The sequence below is a fragment of the Oncorhynchus kisutch genome, linkage group LG13, assembly GCF_002021735.2.
Source record: "Oncorhynchus kisutch isolate 150728-3 linkage group LG13, Okis_V2, whole genome shotgun sequence".
Lineage (NCBI taxonomy): Eukaryota > Metazoa > Chordata > Actinopteri > Salmoniformes > Salmonidae > Oncorhynchus > Oncorhynchus kisutch.
Window position 1 is genome coordinate 72,448,604 of NC_034186.2, and position 15,241 is coordinate 72,463,844.

General features: G+C 45.6%; 2 protein-coding genes across 2 annotated transcripts in view; one reads left to right on the forward strand and one right to left on the reverse strand.

Moving 5' to 3' along the window:
* Window positions 1-449: 449 nt before the first annotated feature.
* On the reverse strand, window positions 450-8,240 carry LOC109887763 (tumor necrosis factor receptor superfamily member 5). The gene is made up of 8 exons (XM_031787205.1): window positions 7,339-8,240; window positions 6,785-6,910; window positions 4,935-5,081; window positions 4,404-4,497; window positions 4,210-4,286; window positions 3,739-3,852; window positions 1,644-1,781; window positions 450-865 (listed from the first exon to the last, which is right to left on the reverse strand). Exons 1-8 carry the CDS (start codon window positions 7,418-7,420, stop codon window positions 750-752), a joined length of 894 nt encoding a protein of 297 aa, XP_031643065.1. The 5' UTR covers window positions 7,421-8,240; the 3' UTR covers window positions 450-749.
* The window catches only part of LOC109906258 (mannan-binding lectin serine protease 2), a 31,907-nt gene continuing 24,899 nt past the window's right edge, over window positions 8,234-15,241 (forward strand). The window contains 9 exon segments of the mRNA XM_020503875.2: window positions 8,234-8,361; window positions 10,504-10,702; window positions 11,304-11,484; window positions 11,634-11,759; window positions 12,292-12,485; window positions 12,975-13,022; window positions 13,024-13,126; window positions 13,983-14,098; window positions 14,284-14,350. Coding sequence (XP_020359464.2) covers window positions 8,348-8,361; window positions 10,504-10,702; window positions 11,304-11,484; window positions 11,634-11,759; window positions 12,292-12,485; window positions 12,975-13,022; window positions 13,024-13,126; window positions 13,983-14,098; window positions 14,284-14,350 — 1,048 coding nt within the window. The 5' untranslated portion in view covers window positions 8,234-8,347.

A 15,241-nucleotide genomic window follows, 5' to 3' on the forward strand; every position in this document is an offset into this window, starting at 1 on the left:
CAAAAGACCAATGGAAAACAATATCAGACTTGGGCTGCCTGTGCGAACGCAGTCCGCAACTGATTTAGCTGTAAATGCTAGCTGATAACACTAGAGGGCAGGGTAAAGCAGTTTGATGTATGGTAGCCGCTGCTACTCCTATCCTACAGGGGGCAGCAAACAATGAATCGGTGTCCACTCGGGTGTTGTCTACATTTTAGATTCTGCACTTTGCTAAAGCGTCAACTGTTTTGACAGAATTTTCAATGCTGTGGATAAAACATCATTGAACAGATGCTGTGATGTTAAAATGAATATATATCTATATATACATCTACTTCATCAATCTCTTTTCCACCACTTTGATGTTCATATCAAGTAACTGACAACAACAGGTCGTCATTAGGGAATGTCCAGCCGCCGGGGGCTTTGAAAGTTCCTTAGAAAAATGTCAAATAGAGAAGCAATGATGACATTTGACCTCAGTGGTTATACTTTATTTAAACCCTCCCCAACAGTTTTTAAAAAATTATCTAAGAAACAAAGAATGTTCATTGGATGTTTATAGTTCAGTATATTTACATTGCAGAGATAAGACTTTAAAAAAGGGATTGTATCCAGGAACCTTCAAGGAATCAGCTGTTTTCCCATGTAGGTCTTGTTCATTGAAAAATGTAATAAAAAGATTTAGTTGAAAATCAGAATTAAGTCCCTGGCCACTCATCTTCCTGTGGCTCTGATAGGTAGCGGGAGGGTCTGATGTCATTTCCTCACATTCCATTACTGTGATCCGATTGGCTGAATTGCTCTGATGTTGTCATTGTTATGGTGGCGCCATCGGCCTCAACTTCACAGTCTGACGTATAGCCGTTTACCTGAATAACAGCTGGGATACACAAGGGAAATAGTATGAGCACACAACAATAACCCTCCAACCTCATGTAGTACAGCATTTATCATTCATGAAGCCTACACAGGCCCCATCTCATCATGTCCATAGAGGTAACAATACATCTGTATTTTAATGATTTGATTTAGGCTCTTGCAAATGGAGAAATAGCTCATCCTGATGGTTGATTATATGGGCAGCCTCAGTTTAGATTACATTGCATCTGATCCATTCTAAGTGAGGAGAGTCATCACATTATTCATCATTGGGAAGCTGCAGAACTCCTATGAGTGATGGATACGGTGTAATATAGACCATTGAAGGTTTATCACAAATAGCTACTCTACATGGAAACAGTGTGTTTTTGGTGATGCGATTTGTCAGGAGATGATTTAAAGGGTTAGTTCATCAAAATGTCAAATGTATATTGCCGAAGTTCAGCTCTATGGCGCTGAATTATGTGCTTGAAATTGAAAGGTAATTTCCAATTGAGCCGACATATACAGCATTTAGGGGAACATTGCCTTTAAATTTAAATCGCTCTATAACGCTAAACCTCAGCAATATAGATTGAATCAAGCCCTTAAACCATGGTAACCAGGGTCCCATCACTTATATTGTTCTGCACTCTATGGTGCTAATGCTAACCTGTAGCTCAGTAAACAAAACCAAACCTACTCTCTGGGTGTACTGAATACCTCCTTTCTTGTGCACTAGAGGAGGTACATTTGTAATTGTGGTGAACTATTCCAACTACCACTGAGGGAATTTTCACCTGTGTTGATGAAGAGTGGCTCAGTAGCTTTCTGGTCCAGGCTCCAATGGCTGTTGCACTCTGAGGGGAACTTGAGCTCAGCTGGAGCGAAGGAAGGAGGTGCAGGCTCTACAAGAATTCCAGGACCACTGGAGTTGGCTACAGACAAGACAGGCAGACATACATGAGATCACTGAGTAGCACTATCAACATTCATATACGAGTTGTATCTTATCTGACTTGTTATTGTGGGTAAGTCCAACCGCCACTGGTGAAGCATTGATAAAAAGGACAGTCACGAAATATGTCAACCGGTGACGCCACTGTACTTTACCCAGCGCTTTCTTGCTATGAGTTAGCTGGCTGTAAAATGTGTCATGTGGTTTTACCAATAACCGTGAACAGGATGCTCAACATAGAACAGGATGTGATTTTGTCCCCAAGTCTCAGAAACTCAAGAAGCTACAGTAGAAGCTTGTTTCATACCTACTATAGTTTCTTAACTGATAATGAGTAGATGTACATGGAATCTGGAGGCAGTTGTTCTTATTTCTACCTTCACAGGGTAGTCTAACTGGTTATTTATTCTGTGGAACCGACATTTAGTTTGATTTGAATTAAATATATATATATGATCGAAATATCAAAGTCAAATTACCCTTAGAAATAAAATGTCAAACCGCATTTTTCAAAAAGAGGATATGAGTTTGAGATCACGGATATCCTCTATGTGCCTACAATGTTCTCTCAACTTCCAATTTTATGCTTAGTCGTTTCTTAACAAACATGTGTTTGTTTGAGATACTAGGCTGAAACATAAATGTTATAACCAGAAGCCAATAGCAGTGGTGTCTAAGTGTCCCCCCTTTTATAAGCTCCTGTGACTTTTATCTGCACTTGGACTCATATTGGTTGATGTGCTGTGCTCTCAGCTCCTGATCGAGCATAAACATCATTACATCAGTAATGATCAGAACTGCCCTGATAGGCTCGTTCACACTTCTTGTTTGTATTTAAAGCCTGTCAAGCCATTTCTCAGTCCCCCCCCCCCTCCAGTTGTGTCTTTTAAGAGTAAGTTTGTTTCCTATTTCCTCATTTCAGATTTATTGGTTTAATAGGTTTATGCTTATCACCTTGTATGTTCTGCAACCTGCTCATGAGGTCTCTCCTTTGTTGCAGAACCCCACAAAATCCAACTTCACATTGTCCAACCACAAGTCCCCAATAAATAGGTGAACTTTGGCATTGTCTGTCATTTGCGAGTACGCCTGGTGACATCTATCCAACCAATGACCTACCTAGGTTCCTTAGCTTATTTTTCATGATCCTTCAAGTTGGAGGATGTTTACCAGGTGCACTGCAGCAGAGTTCCATCTACCACGGCAGAGACAGTGTTTCCACCGTAGGCAGTGTCGGAGTGGTTGGTCACCCATCAATCAGACAGGACAGCATGACTTTGTCTCCATTCATCACGTCTTTGGGCTACCAACATAAACAAGCGCCATTGTGGGAAATGGCGCAGCATTACACCACCTCTTCCACCAGCTACCCATATCTACTGAACCTGTAATGTCACCACTGTGGACCAGTCAAGACCCTCGTCTAACTCCCAACCGCACTGGACACAAAGCATCAGCTGGCAGTTGCTTTGGAGTTGTCACACGCTTCCCAAATGGAGCCTCAGTGACGCTGTTGCCGTGGCATCTCCTTCCGCTCCCCCCTTGGTGCCACACCCTGCTGTGCTGTAAAGAGTGTCCACCTTTCCTGATGCCCTGGGCTTTGGCTAATCCACGTCACAGGTTTACAACATGACCCCGCACCTGTCCAAGGGGCCTACCGTGGCCTACCAGGTACCCAGACAAGGGGTCTCACGTGAGCCTGCCCAAGAAGCCTACCCTGCCACACCTACATCGCTCCTGACCAACAACCCTATTTTTCTGTCTTATTCAAATGTTTAATTGTAATTTCTTGGTAAATACCTAGAACTTGTTCTACAGTACAAAGAGAGTCCCTGGAATATGGTGGCAACTCCCTCTAGCCAATGCTTACATCAAATCCACGATGAGGAGTGAACAAATACACACTATTTGGGTGTTGGCAGTGATGATATACACACCTGGCATGTATGATTGATCCTTGGCCCTCCAATAGATGTAGATCAAGATTATGATGAGGAGTGAGGTCACCACTAGTCCCGCCCACAGACTGGTAGGTAGTATCCAGTGACACCCTGAGGGACAGGGGGAGGGGGTGAGATGGAGAGAGACAGGGAGAGAGACAGTGGGACAAAGAGAGAGAGCGAGTGAGTGAGAGGGAGAGAGACAGAAAGAGAGAGAGAGGTTTGTTTTGATTGATCCTAACATCCAGCAAATCTATATATGAGGCTCTATTTGAACCATTTCTGAGGGAGAACGCAATGTGCTCTAATCTTGTTTACAGTATTAGATGTACATTACTTATGTCAATAAATCATTCAATCAAGAGAGAAAGAGGGGAGGAAGAAGAAATATTGGTAAAATGTCATACCATCTAGTTTTCTATATATTCTATACTACTGTGCAATAAAAGGAGATGCTATTAGACATACGAGATATGAAGGCACCACACACAGCATCGTTAGTCTCAGTCCCAGCACTTTTCACCTCCCTCTCTAGGTCCCCACACCTGAGAGAGGAAAGAAAGTGATTGTGAAACAGAGAAAGGAGTTTCGTGCCAACCAAATGCACCTACCGAGTTGATGTTCGATAAAAATCAGAGACACTTTGTGTGAAGGGTTCTGACCTGGTGTGTGATTGGCAGTGTGTGATGGCATCGTTGACGCTGTTATAGGTCCCAGGTTGGCACGGGGCACAGACTGTGTCATTCTGGGGGTTGGCTGGGGGGTTTAGGAACAAGTGTCAGACATGTCAGCTGCTCAAAGTAAAGTACATACATCCAGCAGATTATACAAGCACAGTAATAAGATGTTTTGTACTGACAAAGGCCCACAGTGGTTTAAACTTTGACCCTGAGTGCATCTTATTAGACTACAGACTCTGATTTCTTGTCAGGTGTCTTTTCAATACCAGCCTTAGTATCTCCAACTCATGATCAGCTCATCAGAGGCAATGGTCTGTCATATTAGAACAGGGTGTAGAGGTGAGGAGGCTGCTGAAGGGAGAACAGCCCTTAACAATGTCTGGAACGGAGCAAATGGAATGGCATCAAACCATCATTCCTCTGACTCCGCTGCAGCCATTATCATGAGCATGTCCTCCCTAATTAAGGTGCCACCAACCTCCTGTGGTGTAGAGGTGAGGAGGCAGTTCTCACCTTGATTCACGACACCTGAACCCAGAGGGCACAGGGTCACAGGTAGGCAGTGTTCACATCCATCGTCTGCACAGTAGAAACCTGTCTTACACACACATTGCCTGTCACTACTGGCTTCACACTCCCTCAATACCTTCTGGTTACTGCCTGAGAGAGCGAGAGGGAGATGGAGAGAAGAGAAGGGAGAGAGGACAGTAAGAGGGAGAGGGAGACGGAGAGAAGAGAAGGGAGAGAACGAGTGGGAGAGAGTATGGTAGAGGGAGAGGGAGACGGAGAGAAGAGAAGGGAGAGAAAGAGTGGAAGAGAGGATGGTAGAGGGAGACGGAGAGAAGAGAAGGGAGAGAAAGAGTGGGAGAGAGGATGGTAGAGGGAGACGGAGAGAAGAGAAGGGAGAGAAAGAGTGGGAGAGAGGATGGTAGAGGGAGAGGGAGATGGAGAGAAGAGAAGGGAGAGAAAGAGTGGGAGAGAGGATGGTAGAGGGAGAGGGAGACGGAGACGGAGAGAAGAGAAGGGAGAGAAAGAGTGGGAGAGAAGATGGTAGAGGGAGATGGAGACGGAGAGAAGAGAAGAGAAGGGAGAGAAAGAGTGGGAGAGAGGACGGTAGAGGGAGAGGGAGACGGAGAGAAGAGAAGGGAGAGAAAGAGGGGGAGAGAGGAGGGAGAGGGAGAGGGAGACGGAGAGAAGAGAAGGGAGAGAAAGAGTGGGAGAGAGGAGGGAGAGGGAGAGGGAGACGGAGAGAAGAGAAGGGAGAGAAAGAGTGGGAGAGAGGACGGTAGAGGGAGAGGGAGACGGAGAGAAGAGAAGGGAGAGAAAGAGTGGGAGAGAGGAGGGAGAGGGAGACGGAGAGAAGAGAAGGGAGAGAAAGAGTGGGAGAGAGGACGGTAGAGGGAGAGGGAGACGGAGAGAAGAGAAGGGAGAGAACGAGTGGGAGAGAGGACGGTAGTAGAGGGAGAGGGGTTGGTAGAGGGAGAGAGGATGGTAGAGGGAGAGAGGATGGTAGAGGGAGAGAGGACGGTAGAGGGAGAGAGGACGGTAGAGGGAGAGAGGACGGTAGAGGGAGAGAGGACGGTAGAGGTCGAGTTGGGGTATTGAGTGGGAGAGGCAAAAAAATATGAAGTGAGGTGAAAATAATGAAAATTTCAAGAGAGATGAGGTGGGATAGAGAGAGGGGATGGAAAGATGAGGAGAGAGTTGGGATAGAGAGAGGGGATGGAAAGATGAGGAGAAAGGTGGGATAGAGAGAGGGGATGGAAAGATGAGGAGAGATGGGATAGAGAGAGGAGATGTAAAGATGGGGAGAGAGGTGGGATAGAGAGAGGGGATGTAAAGATGAGGAGAGAGATGGGATAAAGAGGTGGGATAGAGAGAGGGGATAGAGAGAGGGGATGGAAAGTGAGAAAGATAGGCGGGTCGGGGGGGTGAGTGAGAGAAAGAGAGAATGAGAGAGAGAGAGAGAGCAGGGGTGGGAGAGAGAGAGAATGAATGAAAGAGAGAGAGAGAATGAAAGAGAGAGAGAGAATGAAAGAGAGAGAGAGAGAATGAGAGAGAGAGAGAGAATGAGAGAGAGAGAGCAGGGTGAGAGAGAGAGAGAGCAGGGTGGGGGGGGAGAGAGAGAGAGAGAGAGAGAGAGCAGGTTGGGGGGAGAGAGAGAGAGAGGGAGTGAGAGAGAGCAGGGTGGGGGAGAGAGAGAGAGAGAGAGAGAGAGAGAGAGAGAGAGAGAGAGAGAGAGAGAGAGAGAGAAAGAGGATGAGTCGGATCAAAAATAAATGATTTTAAGGAGACAGGAGAACAATGAGTAGAACTGTCAGAATAAGGAGGAGGAAGTGACAGAGGGAGGAGGGAGGACTTACTGGAATGGCAGAGCCTACAGGGTAGACATTTTTTCAAGGAGTTTAATTCAGCAGTGTAGTATTCACGTTGACAGCTTTCACACTCTGTTTTTGTAGACTTGCCACAGTCGGTGCGAACATACTGTCCTGGAGTGAGGTTGGGAATGAGAGATTGACAGAGAAATGTGATCATCCATACCCCCACATATAGGCCACCGTATTATCACAGCAGGTTGGTGGCATTTTAATTGGGGAGGACGGGCTCGTGGTAATGGCTGGAGCAGAATGAGTGGAATGGTATTATCAACATCAAACAAACGTTTTCCATGTGTTTGATGCCATTCCATTCGTACCGCTCCAGCCGTTATTATGAGCCGTCCTCCCCCCAGCAGCCTCCTCTGGTGTTCATGTAGTGTTGTGGAGATAAAGGGACTGCTGGTTTCCACTCTATACTGCACTTCATCATTTGATAATATAGTATAATATGTATATCTGGCACATGTATAACGCTGGTCTTTCAGACATCTTGCTCCAACAGCCATCTGAACAACAGAAACACACCAGTAGTCACTGACCTTTACGACAACGCTCACAGCACATTTCCACCCCAGAAGCATCATGAAGGTATTCCTCAGTTTTGCATCCCAATCCAGTCATCTCTAGTACATTTGATGATAGTCTCTTTGTGGTCTCAGTTGAATGTATATCCTTTCACACTCTGTCTCTAGCTCTCTCTCCTTGTTCTCTATCACTATTTCTGACTTTGACTTCTTTCTTCCGCTGAAGTATCACTCACTCTTTGTCTTCTCCTCTGCTGTGTCCTCCGTCCTCTCAGTGAGAATATAGAGCTGCTTCCTCTCCTCTCTCACCCACCTCTGTGCGTCTCTCTCTCTCACCCACCTCTTTCCCCCTCGCTTGTCCTCCAGAGCGGAAAGCCCCGATGCCCCTCATCTGCCCTGTGCGTCTCTCTCTCTCCTCCCTTTCCTTCCTGCCCTTCCTCTCTGGCACGAAGTGCACTGTTCTGGGCCGTGTAAACTAGCTGCAGAGAGGAGGATTCTAGAGGCTGCTTTTGGCACTGTCTCCAGATCAGTATGTCCAGATGTGGCACACAATACACACCAACACAATAAGATACTTCCCCTGACCACTCCAGCCCTTCCCGTCACTCTCTCTCCCTTTCTTGCTTTACTGAACCGTTGTCCTGATGGTGTTGTAATGCTGCTGATCTGAGAGATGTGTTTATATGATGAGTAGATGAAGACAGAAATATATATCCCTGACTTTCTCTCTCTCTCCCTCACTCTCTATGCACTCTCCCTTTCTCTGTCAATTCAATTCAAAGTTTTTTTTGGCATGGAAAACATTTTTACATTTGCCAAAGCAAGTGGAAAAGATAATAAGCAAAAGTGAAATAAACAATCAAAAATTAACAGTAAAGTTCTCTCTCTCAACGTTGAATAGACATTGAATTGACATCTGTGCCCAGTGGGAGGGGTTAGAGGGAGAGAGTTAACGTGAAATAGGAAGGAAAGAGAAAGACAGTGAGTGTGTATTTGCTGAGGCAGAAGTGATCACTTCCTCACCATGCTAGGAGTGAGGTATGTAATGATTTTTCATAATTTACAGAATATAAACACAAATATAATATATAAGCTCATCTTCCTGCATTTATACAGCACTGATATTTATTTAAGCAACACATTTTAAGTGACGACCTTATGCAACGATCGTGATTTACAGTTTCCTTCTTGGGATATGTGGTGTAATTTTCTTCTTCCTCAATGGATGTGATTGTGTGAAATGAACCCTGCATTTGAGGGCTAATATTATAATATATGTACTGTAAGTCTGAACTGATATTCACATGCATCTCTCACCCTTATTCTTTCTGTTTGTCTGATTGTTTCTCTCTCTATTTGTTTACATTATTGATTCTCTCTTTTTCTTCATACTTTCCTTCTCTCTCGGTGTCTCTTTGTTAATCTTCTTGTTCTCCTCTTTGACTTTGTCCCATCTTTCTCTCTGTATCTCTCCCTCTTTTTGACCCCCGTCTCTTTCTCTCTCTCTCTTGCTTTCTATTTTCTCTCTATTCTCCCCCGTCTGTCTTCATCCCCCCATCTCTATCTGTCTTTATTCCCCCTTCTCTCTCTCTGTCTTTGTCCTCTCCCCCCTCTCTCTCTTTGTCCTCTCCCCCTCTCTCTCTCTGTCTTTGTCCTCTCCCCCTCTCTCTCTCTGTCTTTGTCCTCTCCCCCTCTCTCTGTCTTTGTCCTCTCCCCCCTCTCTCTCTGTCTTTGTCCTCTCCCCCCTCTCTCTCTCTGTCTTTGTCCTCCCCCCCTCTCTCTCTCTGTCTTCGTCCTCTCCCCCCTCTCTCTCTCTGTCTTCGTCCTCTCCCCCCTCTCTCTCTCTGTCTTTGTCCTCTCCCCCCTCTCTCTCTCTCTCTGTCCTCTCCCCCCTCTCTCTGTCTTCATCCCCCCTCTCTCTCTCTCTGTCTTCATCCCCCCCTCTCTCTATCTGTCTTTGTCCTCTCCCCCCTCTCTCTCTCTGTCTTTGTCCTCTCCCCCTCTCTCTGTCTTTGTCCTCTCCCCCCTCTCTCTCTCTCTCTGTCTTTGTCCTCTCCCCCCTCTCTCTCTCTGTCTTCGTCCTCCCCCCCCCCTCTCTCTCTGTCTTCGTCCTCCCACCCCCTCTCTCTCTCTGTCTTCGTCCTCTCCCCCCTCTCTCTCTCTCTCTGTCCTCTCCCCCCCTCTCTGTCCTCTCCCCCCTCTCTCTCTCTCTCTTGTCTTCATCCCCCCCTCTCTCTATCTGTCTTTGTCCTCTCCCCCCTCCTCTCTCTCTGTCTTTGTCCTCTCCCCCTCTGTCTTTGTCCTCTCCCCCCCTCTCTCTCTGTCTTCGTCCTCCCCCCCCCTCTCTCTCTCTCTGTCTTCGTCCTCTCCCCCCTCTCTCTCTCTCTCTCTGTCCTCTCCCCCCTCTCCCCCCTCTCTCTCTGTCTTCATCCCCCCCCTCTCTCTATCTGTCTTTGTCCTCTCCCCCCTCTCTCTCTCTGTCTTTGTCCTCTCCCCCTCTGTCTTTGTCCTCTCCCCCCCCTCTCTCTCTGTCTTCGTCCTCCCCCCCCCCTCTCTCTCTCTGTCTTCGTCCTCTCCCCCCCTCTCTCTCTCTCTCTCTGTCCTCTCCCCCCTCTCTGTCCTCTCCCCCCTCTCTCTCTCTCTCTGTCTTCATCCCCCCCTCTCTCTATCTGTCTTTGTCCTCTCCCCCCTCTCTCTCTGTCTTTGTCCTCTCCCCCTCTGTCTTTGTCCTCTCCCCCCCTCTCTCTCTGTCTTTGTCCTCTCCCCCTCTCTCTGTCTTTGTCCTCTCCCCCCTCTCTCTGTCTTTGTCCTCTCCCCTCTCTCTCTCTCTGTCTTTGTCCTCTCCCCCCTCTCTCTCTCTGTCTTTGTCCTCTCCCCCCTCTCTCTGTCTTTGTCCTCTCCCCCCCTCTCTATCTCTCTGTCTTCGTCCTCTCCCCCTCTCTCTCTCTGTCTTTGTCCTCTCCCCCCTCTCTCTCTGTCTTTGTCCTCTCCCCCCTCTCTCTCTGTCTTTGTCCTCTCCCCCCTCTCTCTCTGTCTTTGTCCTCTCCCCCCTCTCTCTCTGTCCTCTCCCCCCTCTCTCTCTGTCCTCTCCCCCCTCTCTCTTTCTGTCTTCGTCCTCTCCCCCCTCTCTCTTTCTGTCTTCATCCAATCCTCTCTCTTTCTGTTTTCGTCCTCCCCCAGCCTCGGTCTGTTCCTCCTGCCCCTCTGTGCCATGTCGATGCTCTCGGGGTGGGTGGAGTCTCCAAACTATCCCCGTGGTTACCCACCTGATGCCAGTCTGAACTGGAGCAGGTGTGCCCCTCACGGCCACACCCTCGCCCTCAGGCTGACACACCTGGACATGGAGGACAGTCACGGCTGTGAGAACGACGCCCTGGAGGTCAGTGTGAAGGGTTAAAAGTAATTATTTATATATACACTATATGACTGATAGGAGGTGCTGTTTTGAAGCCACCATCTTGGCACTCCCCCACCAGTGTAAAAAATGTTTTGGAAGCTATAGAAATGCATTCATTATTTTCTACATTTGTTTTTGCCATGCTTATTCTATTGCAGTCAACTTAATGCATACTTTTAAATGATATTATGTGAACTAAACATACAAATAAAACATTTTCCTTAAAGGATACTTAAATACATGAAATACATTTAGTCCTTGAAACACCATAGAATTCTATTCATTCATATGGAGGACTGCTTCTTCTGGGGAGTGCAATTATGGCCGACTGGTAACTTCAAATCCTCTGATTGGCCAATACATAGCATGAACAATCCATTGATTAAAGTCAGGTGTCACTGACTCAAGGATGACACTTTTACTGTAATCTAACATACTTTGAGATATGGCAAAATGTTGTCTATTATTACTGTTATTGGGGTGGGAATGGGAGGGATATTAGATGTCACAATTAGAAATCCTAAGGTGTCCATGTGTTGTTTAAAGATGGGACAAAAGTTCTCTCCTCTCATCCTTCTGTTAGATCTTTGCAGATGGAAAGCAGGTAGCCCTTCAATGTGGTGAAATGTCGTTTGAGGACCTTGATTCTACCGTCAATCCCTCACTCCTTTCCTCCGTGGAGGGCTGCCTCTCTCTCTCGTTCCGCTCTGACTACTCCAACACCAAGAGACACACTGGCTTCAGAGGGTTCTACATGCTGCAAGGTGAGGAGGAGAAAGGGAGCATTGTTTCATAAAGCATTGCTGTATTTCTCTTAGACTATGACGAAATTGTATTGTTGTTGTTGTTGTTGTTGTTGCATTACCTCATGTGACCAATGAACCTTAGTCAGACATATGTTGTCTTCTAACAGACTTTGATGAGTGTGAGGAGGACCCAGATAACGGGTGTACCCAGTTCTGCCACAACTACATTGGAGGATACCTCTGCTCCTGTCGCCTTGGTTACCACCTGGACACAGACGGACACACCTGCACAGGTATAGAGGAGAGAGACGAGGGAGAGAGGGAGAGAGAGACCAGGCGAGAGAGAGAAAGAAAAGAAGAGACAGACAAGAGAGCGAGAGAACACTGTATATATATACATAACATGACATTTGTAATGTCTTTATTCTTTTGGAACTTCTATGAGTGTAATGTTTACTGTTCATTTTGAATATTTATTTCACTTTTGTTTATTATCTACTTCACTTGCTTTGGCAATAAAGCCCTTTGAATTGAGAGAGCGAGACGGAGAGATGGGAAGGGACAGGGAAAGAGGAAGTGAAAGAGAATGAACAGAGGAGAGCAAGAAGGAGGAGCACTAAGGGGAAATGAAAACAAAGAGAGAATGATGAAGAATGAAGTATTATTATGGTGATGTTGCAAATTGTGTTAATAACGACAAAGATGCGATGGCGTTACTACTTGTTGCTCGTACAGCTACTTCATGATACAACACCATCCCTCTTTGATAATAATGATGATGATGACCTTGAGGGTCATGTTATTGATCATACGTCTCTACCACAGTGAGTTGCACTGAGGACCTGTCCGGCTCGCTGCGTGGTGTGATATCCAGTCCCTCTTGGCCCGGCCCGTATGCTGAGCATGCCCACTGCTCCTACATCCTGTCAGTAGAGGACAACCTGGAACTGCTTCTACACTTCACTGGGGAGTTTGATGTGGAGCAGGGGCCAGACGGACAGTGTGTGGACACACTCATGGTGAGTAGCTGTAGCCTATAAATAGGGCCTAGAGTTTTTCTTAGGTCATGTGGTCAAGAAAAACTCTGCTGATTCTCACTATTACAATGTGTAAGTTCTGTGAAATTCCTACATTATGCTGTGCACCCTCCCATGAAGGTGACCAATCCCTCTAACAAGATTTGCACCTGACATATGCTGTGAGAGTAACCTGGAAGTGACTACCCACTCAGCCTTGTAGTTTTTAAAACGTTTTCAATGCACTCAAACGTAGTGCAATGGTCTAGAGTAAAAACGTCATAAAAGGCATCTGGTAGCGGAAGTGGCCGTCACCTTCACAGCGAATAGGAGAACATTAAACCAATCAACTACATTTCAATGTCACTGAATATGCTTCAACAACAATGTCCCCCTCTCACCTTGTACTCTTACAGTATTCCTAATACAGTACATATCCTGTTTTCCTGGGACAACATATTTTCTTCATACATCATATTCTGTTGTTTTCAGGTTGAGACTTCCTCTGGGACTCAGGGGCCATTCTGTGGCCGTGTGCCTCCCCCCCCCCCCCCTCCGCACTGGGTCACACCACACCCGCATTCTCTTCAACTCTGACGGACAGGGCTCCAACAATGGCTTCACTATCCACTACAGAACCACAAGTAGGGTCATGTACGCTTTTAGGAAACTACTCATTATATGAATCCTTGAAATAATATGCACACGATAACTGAAAAAGGACAACTTTTATACATAACAAAAAGCCCATTCCTGTATTAAATCATGTACCATACATACCCTTTAGCAGACGCTTTTATTCTAAGTGACCTACAGTCATGCACACGTTTCACGTATGGAAGCGACAAGCTCTACCAACTGAGCTACAAGGGACCACCCTGTACAGTGCCTTCGGAAAGTATTCACCCCCTTGACTTAAAACATTTATCATTTTGTTACAAAGTGAAATTAAAATGGATTTAATTGTCATTTGAAGAAAAATGTGGGTACATCTCTAAGAGTTTTGCACACCTGGATTAAACAGTATTTGCCAATCGTTCTTTATTAAATTCTCCAATCTCTGTCAAATTGGTTGTTGATCATTGTTAGACAGCCATTTTCAAGTGTTGCCATAGATTTTACAGCCAATTGAATTGTATGTGTGGGGTAGAGAGATGGGTAGTCGACCGCTATTACTGCACACAAAGTGAGTCCAGGCAACTTATGATGTGTATTTGTAAGCACATTTTTAACTCCTGAACTTATTTGGGCTTGCCTTAACAAAGAGGTTGAATACTTATTGACTCAAGACATTTCAGCTATTCATTTGAATTTTTTTATTTGTATTTTCTAAAAACCACATTATGGAATATTGTGTGTAGATTAGTGACACGAAATCTAAATGTAATCAATTTTAAATTCTTGCTGTAACACAACAAAATGTGTAAAAAGTCAAGGTGGTTGAATCCTTTCCGAAGGCTCTGTATAATGGATCAAAATAAAGTGATGACTTTATTGCAGCAAAGACCTGCCGAGGGATTGTGACCTCCAACTCCACCCTGGCCCCACAGCAACCTGAATATCACCAAGGTGACACAGTCACGGTGACCTGTGACCTAGGCAGTGTTCTGAACACAGTGAGTAGGCTACGGTACTGTAAGTTCACAAGTGGCAGTAAAAGGGTTCAGTTAGCTTTCATACTTAACCAAGAGCTTAGTTTGGTGCTGTAGACCAACTGAAGAAATTTTGACAATTTGAATGTTCTCAAAGACATGACATAATAGATTGTACACTACAGGATACGTGTGTTCTCTCTTCAAAGGGTGACAAAGAGTATGAGTCGACATGCCAGAGGACAGGCGAGTGGAGTCCTGTGTACCGCTGTGAACGTGAGTGAGATGAGACCATCTCTACAATTGTATTTCACAGGATTAATATAGCCAGCGATTAACACTCTTGATAGATGTAACGCAAAATGTTCTGGTGTAGAAAAATATCAAAAGTTAAGATTGGATATAGGTATGAGGGTCATTCTTGAATTAAGGGGACATTTGGAAATGTCATTTTTAGAAAATATTAACTTGCCGCATTTCAAGCTTTCCTTTTGTGAATGGCAGCCAGGAACTAGTTATGTTGAACTTCGTCTCCACTCTGCATTTAAGCAGCCCTTCACAGCTGTCTGGGCCAAACAAATTACAAAGTGATAGGTATGTTTCAGTGGAGGCTGCTGAGTGGAGGACGGCTCATAATAATGGCTGGAACGGAGCAAATGGAATGACATCAACCACATGGAAATCATGTGTTTGATGTATTTCATACAATTCCATTTATTCCGCTTCAGCCATTACCACTAGCCTGTCCTCCCCAATTAAGGTGCCACCAACCTCCTGTGATATGTTTATAGCCGTGGATATGCACCCACTCTCCGGGGTTGAAAAGAATAGTGGGTTTCATCACCTTGAGAAAGTGCTCAAGCCTCGTAACAAACTTTGCCCTCTCGTACCCATTTCAGCAAACAGGTGGTACCCGCTCTATATAAGCAAGCTAAAGCTGAAGTTGGCAATGAATTAGCCAATGCATCCTGTGTTGCACCTACTACAGATGGATGGACCACCAGGGCTATTTATGACATGTTCAAAACAACGGGGAACTGGGAAATCTCCGACTTCCAACTTCAGTGTGTTAAAGATGACTGGGAACTCGAAAAAAACAAGCTCCGACTGAGATAAATCCAACCTGAAGTTCAGTGACGTCATGATTTGACCTCGTTTTTTTCTCCA